The sequence below is a fragment of the Telmatherina bonti genome (assembly GCF_933228915.1).
Source record: "Telmatherina bonti genome assembly, chromosome: 15".
Taxonomy (NCBI): domain Eukaryota; kingdom Metazoa; phylum Chordata; class Actinopteri; order Atheriniformes; family Telmatherinidae; genus Telmatherina; species Telmatherina bonti.
In genome coordinates this window covers 23,845,006-23,866,041 of record NC_136613.1, presented here as the reverse complement: position 1 = coordinate 23,866,041, position 21,036 = coordinate 23,845,006, and the positions used below count along the sequence as shown (strand labels likewise).

The 21,036-nt window shown below is 39.2% G+C and overlaps 1 protein-coding gene across 1 annotated transcript; it reads left to right on the top strand.

The window, feature by feature from the left end:
* Positions 1 to 1,329: 1,329 nt before the first annotated feature.
* Positions 1,330 to 18,922, top strand: slc12a8 (solute carrier family 12 member 8; the record flags this gene model as incomplete). The annotated part of the gene is made up of 13 exons (XM_079254520.1): positions 1,330 to 1,464; positions 1,599 to 1,745; positions 3,313 to 3,504; positions 3,642 to 3,873; positions 11,656 to 11,769; positions 11,887 to 11,974; positions 12,386 to 12,473; positions 13,308 to 13,454; positions 16,420 to 17,071; positions 17,154 to 17,251; positions 17,360 to 17,477; positions 18,097 to 18,157; positions 18,754 to 18,922. The coding sequence occupies 13 exons, from the start codon at positions 1,330 to 1,332 to the stop codon at positions 18,920 to 18,922; spliced, it is 2,241 nt and encodes a 746-aa protein (XP_079110646.1).
* Between the last annotated feature and the right edge of the window lie 2,114 nt (positions 18,923 to 21,036).

Sequence of the window (21,036 nt, the reverse complement as noted above, 5' to 3'; positions counted from 1 at the left end):
GTTTTGATTGTTGTGTGTCATGTCCTTAAGAATAAAAGTTTTCTCAGTATGAGAGATTGAGTTTTTGTCTATATATCACTTTTGTATGGTGACGTTTACTTATGTGTATTGCATTAGAATCAAGAATTGAAATTGATTGAGATGCCACTGAAATAAACAACAGCAAATGAGCAATTGCAGACTTGACATTTTTCTTTTGCAAAGTCTCAGAAATGTGTACTAAAACATTAAAAATGGCCAATAATTCCCAAACAGAGAAAGTCTTGGCCATTTTGCCTTTTCCTTCTCCATGTGAGGTCATAGAGGTCTTTAGACTTCCAGATCTGGTGGATAAAAAAAAGCCCAGTGCACTGCCAGAAACAAGACCTATTCTGTGTGGGGCCAAACCTGTCCAGTAACCAGACATCCAAGCTTATTTGACGAGCAACAGTCCAAATTATAGAATAGATGGGGTTTTTTTTGTTTTGTTTTCCCCTAATCTTTAATCAAACAACCTTCCTCACTCCCGGGCTTTCAGCCAAAACAAACAAGAGCTTGTGCAAATGCTGCAACACACCTAGGAAAGGTAAGCAGACACCTGCTGAGAGCTGACGTCTTCAAGCAACACGTTGCCCTCGCTGGATTCACAGATTTGTAACTTTTATTTAAAATTTCTTTCTTCATAAAGTTGGAATGGCATGGAACTGTGAACAGGTAAACTGGAAACATGCAGGGATTAGACAACACCTGCCTTTTTAATACAAAAATGCTGCGACGACTGCACATGCGCAGATAAGACTAGCCTTATCATTAAAACTTACATTTAAAAATAAATTCATAAAGATCTTATAAAGGTTTCGTAAAAGGGAGAAATTTGAGCATTTAATCTGTCACGAAGAAGATATAAATGATCATTTTCCTGTTTTGCAAAGCCTTCGTCGATTTGTTTTAATTAAAGCTGAATGTAAAGAAAACTTTATTTAAAAATTCTCTTTTCAAATGGTCAGTCTTCGCTTAAAAAAAAAAAAAGTAAAATATAACACCATTGCCGTTTTGTGTATGTATCCTTTGCTTAGCCCTACAAACCAACAAAAACCTCAAACTGTCTAATTTGGAGTTATTTGTATGTTGGCGTCATCGTGTCAGGAGACGCAAAGCACACCCTGGTGTATCCGGGTCACCTCCTGCTTCTCCTGTTCTGTTTTCCCGGGATAGAAGGCGGTACAAGGGCTTCCAGTTTAACACAAACTCACCTTGCTTCCTCAAGCGGTCACTTTCTAACAGTAACACATTATTTCCCATGTTATCGTTTAACATCCAGTCTACAGCAAGTAAACATCTGCAGGTGCGATGGAAACCCTGTCAGTCGGTTTGACTGTGCATGCTTGGGATCAGGTGGAAGATGGGACAAAGCTGCTGAAAGAGGGATCTGCTGACACCAGCACAAACACACATGTTCAAGATTTATTCCATGAGGATGCCCGGGTAAGAGGTTTGTCAGCTCAAAGTAGTTAGATTTATAGTGTGACTTGCATCTATCAAATCTAAGAGCAAGAATGACTGCTGGGGAAAAAAGAAAAAAAAAAGTAGAAATAAGACCACTTGAAATGTGTGTGTAGGGTTTCCACCAGTCGAGCCAGCCCTGGTGGAGGATCAAATTGTTTGTTTGGGAGCCGGTGCTTTTTGGCACCTGGGATGGCGTTTTCACTACCTGCATGATCAACATCTTTGGCGTGGTTCTGTTCCTACGCACCGGTTACCTTGTGGTTTGTATAAACTATTTTGCTCACTTCATTTGAGCCGATTTTACTGCTTTATCCAGTCAGAAGCACTTCAAAACATCACTAAAGCAATAAGACATAAATGCCACAGCATAATCTCTATGCTGCATTAAGAAATAGTTGTAAGAACTTTTCCAGTCAGACTTTTGCTTTCAATTGTAATGTGTTATTTGCCACTATAGTTATCCCAGGGCTGGATTAAAAGTGCACAGGCCCCTGGGCCCAGAGTATTCCAGGGGCCCCCTTTCCCACCGCAACATTGTGAATGATACACTGTGAAACAACATTTCTAATATCTCTCAGCCAGTGGTACCAATAGCAACACACTGGACACTGTGGTGTAACTATCTGGCTTTTATGTACATTTTGTTTTATGTCCAAACTGCTGGTGTTTCCCTATGTGGGCCCCAAGTGGGTGTGGGCCCCTGGGCCTGTGCCCTTAATGCCCATTGGATAATCCAGTCTTGAGTTATCCCACAAATGTCATGGTTTACATCGCAATGACAACTGTGTAAACGTATTTATGATATGGGTTGGGGTGATGGGAAGCCATGCACATGTCTGTGGCAGATTGTAGAAGTGGACCAGTGGTTGAACAGAGATCATGCTTTATCATATCCTACCTTTTAGCATGATAGCTTTCTCATATCTATTCAGGAATGCCCAAGCTTTTTTTATTTTTATTTTATTGTTACTTCAATCTGGATCTTTCTCTCTGGAAATGGATGCTTAACACTTAACTTGGCTTGTGTCTTCACATTTACAAAGATCCTTGGACTGTAATTGCTACATGCTTTTTTGGTCTAGCTTGACAGCCTAAATATAGTTCCCAGTGTGGGAGAAAGGGTTTCTTCACCAAAGTGAGATGAATGTTATCAGAAATTACACGCTTGCTTTTGTGTGAAGTGAAACAATGTAGCTTAAACACATTTCTCGGTGTTGATGGCTCAGCACCTACGCACCATATCAGTAGGTTTTTATTAGAACTGCAGAGAGACACAAAAAGCATGAGACAGACACAAAAGGGGAATGATGAGTATCAAAGCTCCAGAAACAAACCATGAAGAGTGTGTTTCACAGTTAACTCCTCCAGCCAATAGGATGCTTCTTTGTGATTACTTTTACTATTTATGCCGCAGCTGACATCACAGTAAATGTTGAAGAAAAAGCTAAAGTTTGTACAAATACTTTAGAATTTTAGGGTGGCACATATGATTTAGATTTGTTTGGGAAAAACAAAGATTTAACATTTTCTTCCTCTTTGCATCAGATTTATGCTTAATGCATGTAAAGTGAAACTAAAATTTCAAGATTAACCAAAACATTATTAACTTTTTAAATGTGTACAGACAAAGAATAATAGGTTAAGGGTAACACATGCAGACATCAAAGAGAGGAAAGCAGTAGTGAGAGAGATTTCTTAGGTCATTTACAGGAATTCAAGATGTGCATTTATATGTAAACTGCTACACATATATCAGATATATTAATGCTGTTGCACATGTGCATGTGGTATGTGTTGTAGTGATTTGTGTCATGTTGTCCTTATCAGGGAAACACGGGAGTGCTGTTGGGGATGCTCCTCGTCTCCGTGGTTGTGTTAGTGGCTTTAGTGACTGTGATGTCAGGGATTGGAGTGAGTGAGCACTGTGGTGTAGGAAGCGGAGGAATCTACTCTATGATCTCCACTGTCCTGGGCGGCCGGGTGGGGGGCACTGTAGGCCTCCTCTATGTTTTTGGGCAGGTGAGTGACAAATGTTGACTTATAGTTTCACCTTTTTTCCCTATGTTCCTTTTTTTCTTTAACAATGAGGCTTGAATATTTGGTGAACACATTTTAATATATCTTTTCTGTCATGTTGGCTGCCTCGCACCCTGCAGTGTGTCGCTGGGGCCATGTACATCACAGGCTTTTCTGAGTCAGTGGCTGAGGTGCTGGGTCTGCAGAACCAGTGGGCGGTGCAATGCATGTCTGCTGCAGTGCTGCTGGCTTTGCTTGGAATCAACCTGGCAGGTGTGAAGTGGATTGTAAGACTCCAGCTGCTGCTGTTGGCTGTGCTGGCGGTCTCCACTTTGGACTTTGTCATTGGCACTTTCACACACCTCGATCCAGGTAGGGCTGGGAGGGATGGGTGTTCACTCTAATGTAATTAGAAATGTTTTTTAAACAAACAAAAAAAACACCTTAATTTATTAAGTGCTTGCTTTGAGATGATATGATTGCAAAAACCTTTTTTTTTTTTTTTTTAAATCATTACTTCCCAGGACATCTAAAGTTAAGACAAATACTCTTTATATTTGCACCAAGGTGATGATGAATAATTTCTTATTTACACTCGCTGGGAAGTTTGTAACTCTTTAACTAATTTTCCTCATAGTCTAAGTATGGAGAATATTATTCTCTATGATTATCTCTGTGAATTATAGATTCTCAGGTAATGATGAATGCAACCTTGTTGTTGTCTATTTTATAATGGTACACGCTGTTTGCATCTCTTTCTGAAGGGAATGATGTAAAAAAAAATGCATGAATATGTTTTTGTGTTTGGCCCCAATTTACTGCTAAATCAGTTTTATAATGGAGTTGAACACAGGTGAGGAATCTGGTTCATATTCAAGGACTGAAGCACTGTCTAATTAGTTTAGACTAAATTTGGGCAGAATTTATATCCACATACATGTCAGAGATCATCCACTTGCCCTTTCGTAACATTGTTGATAACCACCAGTGTACCATGTATGTCCATTTCAACACAAAGTCTGAACTGTTTGATCGTTTTTCAAGTTTCTAATCAGCCCTGGCTAACACGTCTAGTTTCATGTTTGCATTTCGGTACCAAGTCAAAAGGCTGCTGTAGAAACATTTTTGCATCTGTCTCATGCTGGATGAAAAAATAACCTACTGCACTGGTAATAATCACTGAGGTTCATTTCAAATTAAAATGAGATGAAGATGACTAGATGGAATAGTTCTGTCAAAGGGCAGGGAGCACGGACAGGAAATGTTAAGATGACATGAACATTGGTGTCATTTGGTGAACATAAGCAGTTTGACATCTGAAACCTGCCTTTTTTTTTTTTTTAAAAAATCCCTAATAAAAAAAATGCAGTTTTCCTAAAATATTGTTTACAGGCAAAATTCAGGACTTCTCCTGTTGTTACACATCTCTACAGTATTATTTCCAGCTCATAAAACTTCAGCAGATATACTGCAGCCTACTCAACTGCAGGACATGAATATTTTTTTCTGCCTCCAAACATCAACAAAGCTGATATTTGAAAACCCCTGAATGATGCAGTTGACTTAAAATATAAGTGTCTGTGACTTGTTTAAGCCAGTAGGTGTTGCTCTAGTTTCATTTATGGTGATGAATCATCCCATCCTACTGAAACAAGCCTCCTCCTGCTGTTTTGTTTGTCCTCCAGAGGGTAATCTCTTTCTTATTTGACCTGTTGTTTGCATTAGAAAGTTTTAAAAAAGCTATTTTCCTGGTCTTAAAATCTAATTGTTTGAAACTGCAGTGCTTTTGCTGAAGTGTAACATTTTTTAAGGAGATTATATTCTTTTGCTGGCCTGCAGGAAGTCCTTCCCCACATTTCCTGTTCCCATGATTATCAGCTTCCTGTCCTGTGAGAAGAGAGTTGTCCAGAAACCGAGCCCATCTTTGAATAGCACTTGTCAGACATGAGAATGCTCATTCTGTACTTTTTACCACAAAAAAAAAGAAGCAAAGGTGTGAAAATGTGTATTTAATTACATGTGGCTGCTTCACCCCAAACCTGACAAAAATCAGGCTACTTGTCAAATGCTTGGCAGGGTTAAGTTTGTGCACATTTCAGCTTTACGACCTTTGGTGCTAGTTAAACCTGGCGCTCTTTTCCTGACACAAGAGTGTACTGCTCGGCTCCCCCCACCGCCCAGCCTGCTTTATTGCACAGTTGGTAGAAGCCAGATAGCAGCGCCAAACTGTTAGAGAGCCAGCCATAACAGCTACTCCAGCTTTTTCCAATTAAATGCTGCTGTGTGTGTGTTGTTGTGACCTCATCTTTGGCAGAGGACCAGCAGGTCCCCTAACAAACTGAAACGGCTCAGATTAGAATGAACTCGCTGAATGCTGAGGCACATCCTGAAGGAAAAGAAGCCTCCGCCAAAATGATGTGGTCATGGTTTGATATCATGCCCGCTGTCTGTAGCTTCCTCGCACATTTGTACCCCACCAGCTTAGATTAAACATGTTTTGTCAGCCAAGTAATAATTTTGCTTGAGGAAAAATAGCAGCTGAATTTGGCTTTGGCATCTAAATATATTTGCTCCTCTGTCATGTCTACAAAGGTTACTCAGTGTGGAGACAGTTAATTGTGCTTCATTTCATCGATTTGTCTTCAGTCAATACTATGGGATTACAGTGACAATAGGATTTTAGATGTCAACTTTTATCATTATGATTAATGTTTTAGTTTCGTATTATAACAATAATAGAAATTTTGAATTGAATTTAATTGAATTAAACTTTATTGTCCCACAAGGGGAAATTTTTCCTGCGCACATAGTGCAAGTTCAGCTGTAGACAAACATACATTAACACAATAGTGCAAAAAGAGACATACAGTAAAATCAATAAAAAATAGACAAAATGCAGACATGTACAAATAAAAATGCAAAGTGTGTGTGTGTGTGTGTGTGTGTGTGTGTGTGTGTGTGTGCGTGTGCGTGTGCGTGTGCGTGTGTGCGCTCAAATAATGAAGGAAGGGGAGCGGAGGAATGAAGTGGAGTGAACGGGGATGGACAGGCGATCCACAGCTGAAAACACCCTCTCTGCTCCATAAACTGGTAGCAGCCTGGCTGGAGATCTACTTACCCCTCCATGCTGGTGGGGGTGTATGTGTGTGAGAAGGGGGGATGCAGAGGAATGGTGGCTGGAACAAAAGTGAACTTAAAGCGGTTGTGCTTGCATTTGCTAGCTCTACAGCGCCTCCCTAAAGGCAGCAGGTTGTACTCTGAGAATAGAACGGGGGAAGGGTTAGCCGAGATTTTAGAGGCTTGCCTGACCACAACCTCCTCATACAGAAGCTGAAGGGGTTGTGAGTCTGATTTCTCTACTAGCTTTAATGCTGCTGTTAAAATATGTGCAGCTTGGTCTTACTCTGGACTGTCAGGGAGCCGTACCACACTGCCATGTCATATCGTACAATGCTCGCAAAGACTCATTATGATGATACAATAGAAATTTTAAAAACCTGAAAAGTAGAACATCTATTTTCTTTGTTAATGGTTCTGTTATACACTTTTTGCTTGTTTAAGCAGTTCAGTGAAGACCAAGCAGCTTGCCAAAGAGGTTGCAAGCAAATTTCCAACAAGCATAGATTAGAACTGGGTTATAGAGAATAGAAAAATGTTTAAATATCTCTTGGAACAATAGCAAATTCATTATTAAGTGAAATATTATCACAATTTAAAAACCTGCTGAGAAAAGGCAGATCCCCTAAACTTTGAGAAACAAAAGGGCATTAATTAGAGATGGAGCAAAACCATCACATGTGCAACGCTTCATAACGGGGTATAACATAGCTGCCCATAGCGCCACTTAAGGACTTATTATACACTTAAAGCTGAGCCCTATAGAAATACGACCAGAAGATGGACTTCTTAAAAAAAGAAGTATCTTAAAGTAAAACTGGAACAAACGTGTAAAAAGGTATTCTGTCAAGATGGGAAAAACATTGTGCCACCCTGTAAACTTAATCCCTACAGTGAGGTGTGGTGGTGGGAGCGTTATACTTTAGAAATGTTTCTTAGTAGCATAGGCTGAAAAAAATATCAGTAATTTAATGAAGGGGAGAGGGTGCTAATTTGGCAAATTCTAAAGAAAACAGTATTTTAGCCAAAGCTACTTGAAAAATCTTCCAAATTTTATACAGCTAAATAGGAAAAATGCCAGAGTGAATTCTTCACTTGTTACATGCATTACTTCTGTCATGCCATTGTTTAGAATAGTTTACTGCATGAACTCCTGTTCATTTACCCAGACTGCTTAAATAAAGTTAAAACCTGGAGGTAAAATAAGACGTGCAAAACTAACAGCTCATAATACTGCTGATTCAGCTGAGGTTATGATGGGGGTGGGGTCATTTCCCTCTTTATGTCTTGTCATTTGTTTAGTCTGGTCAATAACATTGCCAGCATATTGTCTCTGTGACCAAACAGTTTGACCACATGTCCTTTTGCTTGTGGTGCAGAGATGAATTACCACTTGTCACGCCTAACCATGTCCCTCTAGTTGAAGCCTGTTCGCCCGCACAGCGCAGGAAGTCATAATGGGCTCATTGGGTTTGGGGTTTAGGGTGTTAACCAGACTCACCCACATTTTTGGAAGATGACAAAGGAAAACTGCCGGAACTGAGATCTGAAGCTCTGACTCCAGAGACCCCCACATAACACATCATCTTTCTCCGTGATCATAACTATAATATGAAGTTATCCATCATCCCCGTGGGATGTGCTCCACCTCTGTCACACTGCAGCCTGCTCTGTACTCCATGCACAACAGTTTATACTGGTTGGTGTGTGTGAGGGTAAGAGGTCAGTTAGGCAGAGGGAGAGGCCTCAGATGCTCATGTAATCCGACTACACATTCCACTCTGCATCAGAGGAATGCTGCGTTCAGAGAGGAGCCCCACTCTGCCCATACACTTGCTTTTCAAAGAATAAACAAACTGAAAAGGGAACATTATCACCTAAGCTTAGTCTGAAAATATGGTTTGGTTATTTGGCTTTTAAACCAGTGTGGATATCTCCACCACAAACAATGGGAGGCATTTTGATCATGTCGGAAGGTGCATATGATCACATTCCTTTCAGTTCTATCAAAGTAAATATTCCCTGCACTGCACTGAAAATCCACACACAATGTGAGGACACTTTTGGGACTGATATAGCCTTTTAATAGTTTAGAAAAAAAGTTGTAATATGTCTTGCAATTTACCATGTTCGTTCATTTTTCAAAACAGCTGTAAGTGCAGTGACAGGGCTTTGGGATTAGATACGAGAACTTACTATGTAGTCCATCTCTGAGTGTTTGGAGCTGCGATGGTAATATTTATGGTCCCTAAAGCTGACATTTTGATGAAATATAGTAAAATATGCCCAAAAGCATTGGAAAGTGGATATTTGTTTTTGCACACAGATAATGACAGTTTTTTTTGCAAAGTAGAATGTTTTCAAGATCTTGTTGAGACTGACCGACTGAACTAAATTGGTTCAGAATTAAACCTGCAGGAATATTAAAACCCTGCTCACACAGTGCTCTCCAACACCACATTGTCTATTTAATATCCCACTTTGTTTCTTTTAGCTAATTTTGATGTCATATTGCATGCATTAAATCACACATTGGTTAGGTGTGGTGCACAATACAGTAAAGCTGTCATCTGTTGCGTGCAGTGTGGATAACAGAGGACCAGCAGCAAACCATACCTTCTAAACACATGGAAAATGCAAACAAACTCGTCTTTATCTCGAGGGTGAAATCCAAGTGAACACGTTGCTCTCACGGAAGCGTGATGTCCTGCAACACAGTGGACCTAAGCATTTTATCCAGGAGGTTAAAGAGTTTAAATATGGGTACGCCCTTTCAAAGGGAGCTCAGTCATGAGAGCAGGCAGAGTCAAGCTCACTTGGATGTAGGAGTGTGATGTTGTAATATGGGTGGAGAGCTCATGGTGCGGACAGGGACGCTGATGTGCTCTGGTTTTGTTTGGTCCTGATTGTTTAGACAGAGGGCGATCACACTGGGTCACACAGTGAACAAAAGTTTCAACCAGAACCATTTAGTGTTTGTGCATACACCTCCTTAAACACATACTGCAGAGAACATGCACACTGAGAGTGAAGGATACACCCACCAGGACAAAGTCGGTTTTGGCTTTGTCAAAAAAAAAAAAAAAAAAAAAATCTCACTCTGTCTTTACCCTTTCTCTGTCTCCCTCTCTTGCTCACTTTGATTCTTTCTCTAAAAACTTGGAAGCTGCTGAGCTTCTGAAAAGGGTGGTGACTTCCTTTTGGATAAACATGTCATTAATCTGAGAGAACACATTCTTTCCCATTGCAAGATAACCAAGGGGGAAATGTCCGGTGTTGTAACATAGGCGGGTCCATTTGGCTGTGTGGTTTAAAAGTCCCCCACTAAGAAGAACAACCTTCACATTCAACGGGCTGACCCGAGACTGAACTGACCTGTCCTGTTTTCACACTGTGTGCCATGAAATGGTAGCCCTAACCACCATTGGCTGCCATTTATTTTGATTGAGTTACATTCACAACTTCAAATTACATTGTTATTTTGGTGTTTTTATGCTCGTGATGGAATGAAGCTGTAATTTGCGTTATGGAGGAGTATGCTAAACATGCAGATGTAATGCAGTGTTGTTTCAAACTTTAGTTTTGTTTTTTTTTAACATTGTGAAGTGGATGCATAAACTAGCATTATACAACAAAAACGTTGCCTTTTTCCCAAAATAAATTATTTGTAGGACTTGTGTGTTCCAGAGGCATGCTTCCAGTAATGTGTTCACCTGATTCTTAATATATATAGTCAAAAACTATTAATAAAAAATGATAGTTACACAATTTTTATATGAATCATTTTAAAATGTATCTATTTAAAATGATCATTTATGCGCAATAATTTTCTTTTTTTTTTGTCTCCAATTTGACCAATCACTCAAAAATCCCTATCAATGCAGCAACCATTTGTAATTGTCATGGCAGAAGATAACTGCTTTGACTTCAGAGATCCTCTGCTTATTTTTATCATGTAATTGTGTTTTTTGCCTCTGCCAAAGTCCTTTTGCACTGAACGTTATCACCTTAATTTTCTTTTAAACTGATAATATAATTTTTATTCACACCTGAACCCCAGAACTTAAGCCACAAAATGATTTCTTCACTTCAACAAGTGTTTCACAGTACGACATTTACAGATTGAATTTGAAAGTAATTTCATATGCAAATGGTTTATTATGTCTATTTATGGAGCTAGTTTTATTGAAGAAGATGATTCATAGCTACGTGTGGCTTATGAAAAGGTATTTTAACATTTTTGCCCTTTTTTGCATTTATGGTTTTAGCTGAAGTCTGGTATGCATGTTTTTTCTAAGCGTATTTATTAGTGTGACATTTTAACCCTCACTTGAACCTTAATTTTTTCCTAGATGTGAAGATAAAAAAAAAAAAAAAGATCACTTTCTAACAGTCCTTCAGGGTTTTATAATGTATGGTCATGGCCCGGTTTGGAATATTAGATAAATTAAACTAAAATACTTCCCACCCCCCTTTGTTTCAGTTTTTGATAATATTTTTTTTTTCTTAAAGTATTTACATGTTCTTTAGGTGATTGTCTTAAAAAATTCCAGGTGAATACTTGATTAGTATAAAGGAAGTATGGTGAAAACCAGGAGAATGTTTATTAGTCCTGGTTTCAGGGGAAAGCAGAGTAGCTGAATGTATTGTATTTGTACTTAAAATGACAGGATAAACTCCATCTACTGTAGAAGATGAAAGCTGGTACATTTACATTTACACTGGTTAGCTTAAAGCCTTGACAAGTCTGGACACTACTTGGTTTCCAGAAGGCACACAGTACAAGATAACATGTTTTTAATACTATGAGCAGAATTTTAAATCTTTATCCTTCAGCAGTTCTTATACCAATGATGGATGCAGCTTGCCAGTAATCAATTCGTCTAGTAAACTTCTCCCAGGACCTGCTGGTTCTATTATTTCTTCCTACCAGAATGCAAACCTCATGATAATCTATGCTGGATCAACTAATGAGTAAATGGTTTGAATCCTCTGCCACAAAGTGCTGGTAATCCTGGTTGTTGCATCTTATTTCAGAGCATGGTTTCATTGGTTATTCAGCTGGGCTTCTCGGCAGTAACACAATGCCTGATTATAGTCAAGATGAAAACTTCTTCACCGTGTTTGGGGTGTTCTTCCCTGCTGCCACAGGCGAGTAGATCAACAATGTGTTTTTTAAGCTGTGTATGCCATGTGTAAAAATGCATTCTGTATTGTTCTGTACATGTTGTACATTTTTGTGGTTTGTGTGTCTGTGTGCACGTGTAGGGGTTATGGCAGGCTTCAACATGAGCTCGGACCTGCAGCGGCCTGAAAACAACATCCCTGTGGGAACGCTGGCAGCTGTCTTTACCTCGTATGACAGGATCCCAAATCCATCCCCTGCGCGCACACACACACTCACAGACAAAGCACACAACAACAACATACAACCACATACAAACAAAACCCACATTGTTCCATGACAGACCAACAACACTGCCACACAATAAATCACACATTAGTTGCACATTTACATAGTGGTGGTATGATTCATAAAAATGAGTGATTTCCAGAGTGCAGATTTTTACTTTCACTCTGCTCAGTGGTATCTTTTTCAAAAGAGCAATTGTTTCCAGTTCCTGTGGTTTGAACAACCAAACCCTCATTCCTACTATCACCCCATGAGACTATCACTGTAAAACTGTCCTGCCTTGTTTCTCCTATTATTAAAAAAAGAGGAGCAGTTGTTAATAATTCTGTGTGGTGTGCTGTCTGTGACCTGCAGGTGGTTCCTGTATCTGGTCTTTGTCTTCCTCCTGGGAGCCATCTGCACTAGAGAAGCTCTGCGCTATGACTTCTTGATAGCAGAAAAGGTAAACTCCTCTCTGTTTCCATCCAACGCCATGAGAGGGGCCTTCCAGTGGAGGAGGCGAAGTGAACGATTTCCCCCACCATGGCTTTCTATGAGTTATAGGGATTTTTTCTTTTCTTTTTTTGTGGTTAGTTGTACTTTCTAAATGTTTGAGGGTTCTAACCTTTTGGGGTTTTTTGCTGGTGGGGATATGCACTTTTACGTAGTTGCACTGACTCATTGGGCATACTGAATTTGTACGTTACACAAATTCAGAATTCCAAATAGCTTTACCTCAGTGTGTCATTATATTTTTGCTATTCCCCATTTTAGACATTTTAAACATTAAAACCTAAACCATGGCATCCTAAAGTTATTAAATTAATCTTAATATATTAAGATTATTAGAAGCTAATAATTAAACTTGTGTCAAAATTTGGCAGTTTGCCTCCCGCATTTAACCTGTGATCTAAAGCTTTGCAACAAACGTCTTTTTAAAAATTGTGTAAACGAGAGATGAATCTGTGATTGTGAACTAACCTATGATGCCAGACCTGTACTAATCAGGGGAATGTCCCTTGGCAAGTGTGTAGTAATCATACTACAATAAAGCTGTGATAAATTTAAAAAAAAAAAAGAAAAAAAAATAGCCTGAACTGGCTCAGAGGGAGTTATCAACACATTTTTACTTAGCTTTCACTAATTACAGAAGTCCTCGGGTTTTCCATCAGTGGTTACTTCTCATTGTTTTTGTCAGGATCTGGCTGCAGCGGAACTAACTTGGGTGTAGCTGTTGTGAGCGTTCAACCCCACCCCATCCTTTTTCACCCTCTGTTTGTTTTCTGTCTTCCTCCAGGTCTCCTTGGTGGGTTTCCTCTTTCTGCTGGGCCTCTACATCTCCTCCCTGGCTTCCTGTATGGGTGGCTTATATGGAGCACCCAGGATCCTCCAGTGCATCGCCCAGGAGAGGGTTATCCCCTCACTCGCCTTCCTGGGAAGAGGGGTGGGTGAACAAAAAGGATGTGGCCCATGTTTTTTAAGATAGTCTGGGTCAGACAACTTCATGGATCTATATTTGAATGTTATTTGGAGCTTAAACTTGTTTCAGAAAGAATATGTGATCCATCAGGTTTCTTTTCACAAACTAGAAAATCTCCTTTAAATGACAGCTTGTCATCTTAAACATTCATTTCATGTATCAAGGTTCACCTTTGACTTTTGTTAGTGCACTTTAATTAGGAATTTTGAATTCCCAATTAAAATGGTTCCTGTTTGTTTTTCCCTCAGATTCCAACAATGCCCCAAACTGCTGCTTAGCATCTCAAATGCATTGTTGCCATGGCAACTGAGCAAACCATCCAGTTAAAAACTTTTAGCAGTTTGGTATTATTAAAAAGTAAATATATATGAAAATATTTTCATCTTGTACAACATAAATCCACATAGAAAAGAACCCAAGCACATGGTGTACACATTCTGATTAATGTTGTGTTTTTCTGATATAAACATAGTTTAAAATATAAAGCATATCTATAATCATTCATTCATTCATTATTCTAACTGCTCAGTCCGATAAAGGGTCTCTGGGAAGCTGGAGCCTATCCCAGCAATCTTTGGGCGAAAGGCAGGGTACACCCTGGACAACTCGCCAGTCCATCGCAGGATCTATAATGTTGTTTTATTTATTTATTTAGGTATTTATTTATTTATTTAACCAGGAAAATGCCATTGAGATTAAAACCTCTTTTCCATTAGAGTCCTGGCCAAAAGGCAGTAAAAATGTAGTTATAAATGTTTTTTAGGTTTTGTTCTAATATGCTATCAACAATCTATCAATGAATTCTGGCAGAATTTATTGATAGAGATGATAGAGTTAAACATGCCTGGTTTCCTGGAATGGATCCAATTTTAAAGCATGGTTTCACCTTTATTGAATAGGGTCAAGGAGTGTGGGAGGGCCATTTCAAAATCTTATTGTTAGCCTACTTATGTATTCCTTGGATAAAGGTTTGTCATGTTGTAACGCCCACCTATATTCAGCCTTCTATTTGTAGTTACCGGTACTTAAAAACGAGGTAGTCTGTCTTTACAATCAGATCTTCTTTGCGCAATCTTCCAGTTCTATCAACAGCAAAACAGGCTCAAAACACAATGCTGCTGAGATAACTAGAAGGTACAGTGATATTGGAGTTTAACGCCTTTACATCTCCGGATGTACCTTTACAACACCAGATCATTTTGGCCAAGCGATTTAATCTTTGTTTCATCTAATGACATATTTTCATGTAGGACTTTGTTGAAGCCAAGCTTGATGGTCGTAGGAGGAAGAGGAGTGTCTTTCTTGTTGGAAAACAACCTCTCAGTCCAAGAACACGTCAAACATGCTTGATTGTAGACTTGTCATTAGATTCCAGGAGCTTCTATTTATGAAAAATGTCAGTGAAAGCCCAGTATTTCCAAGACATTGAAGTTAATTATGATTTAATGGAACATACACTTCAGACCTGAAATGTAAATGTGGCTCTGGTTACCATTTTGAACTTATTATTCCCCATTTCTTTTCTCTGGATACTCGCACCCTAATTTTGAACTGTTATTATTTTTAGAAATGATGATAGACTGAGAAATAACCTAAATATCAGTAGGCTTATTTGTACCTATAGACATCCACAGAGTAAAGTAGAATTAAATAAAATCATTGTTCAGGACATCTTAGCACCACTCCTGGACATATATATAGCATCTATGAGTTTATCTCGATATTCAGCCATTTGCAGCTGTAATTCACTCTCTGGGGACATTAATTGACAATGTCTTTCAAACTCAATTCATGTTAAAATTGAATCAGAAACAATCGACAGTAACTGGCATATTGTGACCTAAAATGTACTTAGCCTAAATGTATAGGGGGTGTGGTGCCTGCGCTCAGCAGGAAATGACTACAGACTAATTATAGAGTGCAGACTTCATATAGTAAAAGGGAGAGAACTGATTTCAGCAGCTAAGAGAAATGACACACTGCTGCTACACACACGGGCGTGCAGTCACGTTAACATTGTGACCCTATCCACCCCAGTTTTCCTCAGGCTTCGCTGGATGCCAGCAGTATTTGACCTCTCTCAGCAGGCTGGAATGAGGCCTGAGACATCTTGGCCCAAATCAAAGCCTCAGAACAAACGCAGGAAGGGCGATGACCAGGACTCTGCTCCGCTGTATGCTCTGGAGTCCCGCCAGGCACACAGCAGTCCTCCTTAAACTATGAGATAGTAGCAGAAGAGTGAAAGCAACCTGGTTAACAAAGATTGTTGCTAGGGCATTTTGTCTTTCAAAATTCAGCTATTTTCAGATTCATTCCATGTAATAATTGTATGAAATGGAAGTGAAATACACTTTAGTCCACAAAATTATTATCATAATTTGAATTAATTGTATTGTTGATTTTTTTTTTTCTTCTGGAAAATCACTTTAATACTTCAGTAGAAGTATTGTTATTACTCGTTTTTACATTGTTTTTTGCATCATGTAGGCAGGGATCACCAATCCTGGTCCTTGAGGGCCGGTGTCCTGCAGTTTTTCCATGTGACCCAGCTGGAAAACTCATAGGACACTTGTAAAACCTGCATGATACTGGCCCTCGAGGACCAGGTTTTGATCCCTGATGTAGGGTTTAAAACTACAAGCTCAACAGAAGTTTGTCATCTATTAATATTTTATTTTGATCCAACTCCATTTGGAAATAATTTTATTCTGTTACTCTTTATGTATCCTTGAAATGTCTTTCTCTGTCCATAACTGCTGACATTTCACCTTCACTTTATATATTGTATCAATCTCAGAAGGAATGGGGCAATCTTGTCTGGATTTCCTGAAAGCTGTACATCTCTAATAACATCAGCCTGTCAAGAACTGATTAAACACAGGTTGGTCATTCAGTGGTCACTAACCAGTTCTGTGTCTATCTCCAACAGAAAGGCCCAAACAGGACTCCAGTTGCAGCCATCTGTCTGACCAGTCTGCTGACCATGGCCTTTGTTTTTATCGGTCAGGTCAACATCTTGGCGCCTATCGTCACCATCAACTTCATGCTCACCTACAGCTTCATTGACTACTCCTACTTCAGCGTGGCCATGACCTTCCAGCATCAGACAAAACGAAAGACGAACAGCATCCCAGGAAGAAGAAGCCGGCGAAGGTCCACTAGGCCGAGCTCCACTCCGTTGATTAAATCCACTCTCCCCAGCTACGGGAGTGGAGGTGAGAGTCCGCGGGGTAAAGGTACTCTGTTGGAGTTCACCAGGGACATGAACGAGATCTTTCCACCTGTCTCAAAACTAAATGCGGGACTTGAGAAGACTGCATCTAGACAGGAGCTAAGCAGCAAATCCCAGTGCAGAAAGACGACTGCGAAGCAGAAGCTGATGGACAGTTTTGGGTTGGACATGAACAGGAACGTATTCCCAGAGGAGAAAGTAGGAGGGCAAAGTCCAGCTCCACCAGAGGAGGGAGCTGAGGAGCAGTTTGGAGATGGGGAGAGCGTGGCTGGAGAACAACCTCAAGTCCAATGCTGTTTGCATTGTGTTGAACAGGATTTATCTGCAGAAGCTGACAATCATGAAGCAGGTGATTAGGCTAACAGAAAGCATGAAGCCAAACTGAGTACATGCCATAGAAGTGAGGTTTACCCGGTTCTTTTATCTTTCAGGCACTGGAGCCAAAACAGAACACCAAAACATTGAAATCCAGCCGATGCAAGATTCCTTCTATACAAAGTTATGTAACCACTGGATTGCCCTCATTGGGGTAAATTACACAGCAATTTCCAGAAATCATTCTTTTGCCGTCTTGTGGCTTTTTGAAACATTTTTACAGAACTGAGGGATTAATGTGAACATGTTTCTTTTCTTTCAGGCACTGAGTTCCATATTGATCATGTTTGTTATTCAGTGGGTTTATGCTTTGGCAAACATACTAGTCGCCTTCTTGCTTTTCTTCTACATTGGAAAAACGAGTCCCGGACTACCTATAGGTGATTTCCATCTGCTCATTTCCTGGTATAGAAACTTTTTGCTTGGCTTTGAGGAAACAGTTGCAGGGCCTTTTTATGCATCTCTTTTATGGATTGTAATTGTGTCAATTGTTGCTGTGACAGAATGCATGTTTCTTGCAGTGGAGTTTGCACATTTCTAACATATTCTGAATCCAGAAACGTGCTTTGTGAGGGCTTTTTTCTAAATAAATAATCTACAAAATATGCCTTTTTATAAAATCTTTACTTGATAGATTATTCTTTATGTCCACTGAACATTGCAGATTCAGATATAAACATTTGAATTTTGTTGCTCAGTCTGACGTGACAGTCAGCATATTGCTGCTGGGAGCTTCACTTGCTCTCCTTTTGCTTAGCAGCTGTTGTGGCTTAGAGTGTCCAGAATAGCTGGATAGGAAACCCTGCATCTGTGCGTTACAATGTGCCTTAGCTGTCAGACTCTTAACATTTTTAAGCATTTGTGCTCAAGTGTCCAACATTTGACCCACAGGTGGACAGTTAGTTGTTACTGGTCTTGTTGCAATACTTACATTCGGCATGTTGCATTACCCTTATTCTGGGCTACATATAACTTTTTTTTTTTTTTTTTTTTAAACAGGTATTGCAGCTCAGTTCAGCTTTTTCAAGTGGCTGAAGTCAACACTTAGAAGAATTTGCAGGTATTATTTAGGATGAGGAAGTGGTGGCTTATTTTATGTTTTAGTTCTAAATATTTAAGTCCGTATGGCAAACAGGAATTGTCAGCAGGTGGTGGACTCCATTTTCCAAATTTCTCAGTCCTTTTACATTATATATTTATTGATGAAAAGATAAACTGCAGGATGTTTCCTCTCTTTCCTATGAGGGAATTTCCTCTAGTTTAAATCTCATCAATGTTTCCCAAAAGATATTCAACTCACTGTTAGATTGAAATACAAACAGATGTAGACGGACTGAGCTACAAATTTTCAGGGAGGGGTCACAACCACATTCGATAAAGGTTTTGGAAATTAAATATTTCTTTCTAGGCTCTTAAATGCGATTTAATCAATTGATTTAAAAGCATAGAAAGGTGTAGAGTTTATTGTAATGGTGATATTTTCATTTGTAAAACCGCTTTTATTCAATTGAATAAGTTTTAGTGAACAATTGTGCCAGATAAATAAGAAATCATCTTAATAAACACTTCAGATATCAATGATTTACATTTTTTTCTCATCTCATCCACTATATTTTTTTACAGTAAACTAATTTGCCTTAATGTCTTGCCTTTCAGGACGAAAAGATCTCCCCAGGATGAGATTGTAGTTACCCCGTCCTTGTATTGGATTGGACTCAAAACCAAGCAGTTGACAGAGGAAAATGCCGACTTTGCCTCCCGTCACCGTTTTCACCAGTCCTCCTTCATCCAGACTGATAAGATGGTGGAGCCACCAAACCACTGACTGGTTTGGTTGCAGGTCGCCATTACGAGCCTGAAAGCACATTTTCTGCCTCAGACCGTCTCCCCTGTCGTCCTATGAGCGCATTTTCTATTTAACAGACTTTCAGTGGCTCAGATCGTTTTCCAGCAGCGGTTGAAGGAAACCTGAGCTTTTCATAGAGTTGCACAAAGGGCACGTTCTTGTGTGAGGGATAAAGACATTTTGGGGTGGGAGGTTAGATTAGTTTCTAGGACTATTTTTGTATAATTTAAGTTGTTTTTGTTTGTTCTGTTTAATATAGTTTGACAAAAAATGTCTGCTGTTTTAAATCTTTTTTGCTTGTCAGACTTCACAACATTGTGTTGCATATGTTCATGTGACACAAAGGTTCAATTAAAATATATCTATACACACATGCACATATGCAAACATCCTGAAAAAGATATGTTTTTGTATTTGTTTGTTTTTTGGTGTATATTTTGTAGCAGCATTTAACAGGTGGGCCAAAACTTAGTCTCTTTCTGTGTGATAAAACACTGACAGATTATTCCAGCAACTTTCCACCCCAGTACATACACACAGGTAGGCATATTTAATCATATTTTGGGAAGTTGTTTATTATCACCACTGTAAGTATTTATGCAGTGCATTGTTGTACTTAAGTAGGTGATGCAGTGTTTAGAAAGCTGTGTTACAGCAACATAGAAGCAAAGCTGTGAAAACCACTTCCTCCCAACATTTCACTTTTGTGAGAGCCGTTATCTGCCAGCAGGCACATGATCCTCTGTAGGTATGCTGATACCTTATTTCCTCATCTCTTGGCAACTTATTGCCTATTGTACGAAATGTGAAGCTGGGTATCTTTTTTTTTTTTTTTTTTTTTTTTTTTTTTTTATTGCTGCTTCTTTCCAAAACCAGCATTGCCATCATGGCAACAAGCAACATTTCAGCACAGCTGGAAAGGAAATATATGATTTTCAGTTTAGGCACAAACTTGATGTTGATATAATCAGACAGCTCTGAACTCTACGCACCTTCTCACCACAGGATGTTTGGGTTTTATGTCTTGTTGGAATGAGATGAGAACAAGATTTCTCATTTAAAAAAAACATGAAACTGTGGTTTGAAACCTTATACAGCAGAACAAAACCTGCGCCTGCACTCAATATCTTAAATCTGTTGCTTGTGACCACTATGTTGATGGACTGCAGCATGGGTTATTGTAGTTTTGTCAATTCTTACAGTCTAAAAGAGGCAGATCTTGTTTGTAGACTGTTAGAATTGTGCACATTACACATGTACATATTATATTAGCAAAGTAAGTTTATCACAGGCTGCTGACCCTCTGCTGTTGTGAAACTAATTTAATTTTCCTTTGGAGGAGGCTTGCTATAGAAACTTTTGCTGCAGGCTACATTCCTTTTGAAGCTCTTTTGCTATAATGCTAATAAAAAAGACAACACATCTTGCTCTTTCCTTTGTTTTCATCATCCCAGCCTGTTTTCATATAAGGATGTCTCAACAGACACATCGGCCTTTGTCAAAGAGCACAGTGTAGGAGCACTGTTTTTCAAATGTGCTGCTTGACGGTGTCTCCAATTAAGCCAGAGTCATAAATAACTTCCTTCAGTGGGAAGGAAAATGTGGATTTCTGCAAGAGGTGGTGTGCACAGGCTGGGGTTACATAAAGAAACAAAGGACTAGAGAAAGCCTAAATCCATTTTAGAAATTCTCAGACTAACCTTGACAATGCCAAATAGCCTACTTGGAAAACCTGGATATAATTTCTCACCTGAGAGCCTGTAAACGCTGGACTGAACTAGGAATAACTGGGTCTGATCTGTTTCATTTTTTGACTTGATATGATCTGACTGATAATGTTGGCCAAAATATTCTCTACAAGCCAGTGGTTTTACTTGCTCTCCTTTTAATGCCCTCTCTGCTGCTTATAGCCCATCCCCAACAGGAAAAGATAAGAAGGTAGAAAAACAAAGATATTTTATTACTTGTTTTGGATATTTGAGATCCCTTCCCTGCAGAAACTTTAACATTTATTTTCATACCAATGAACAATCACACAATCCAGATCAGAGACTGATCTGATGCTGCTGATTTCTCTGAAACTTTTCCATCAC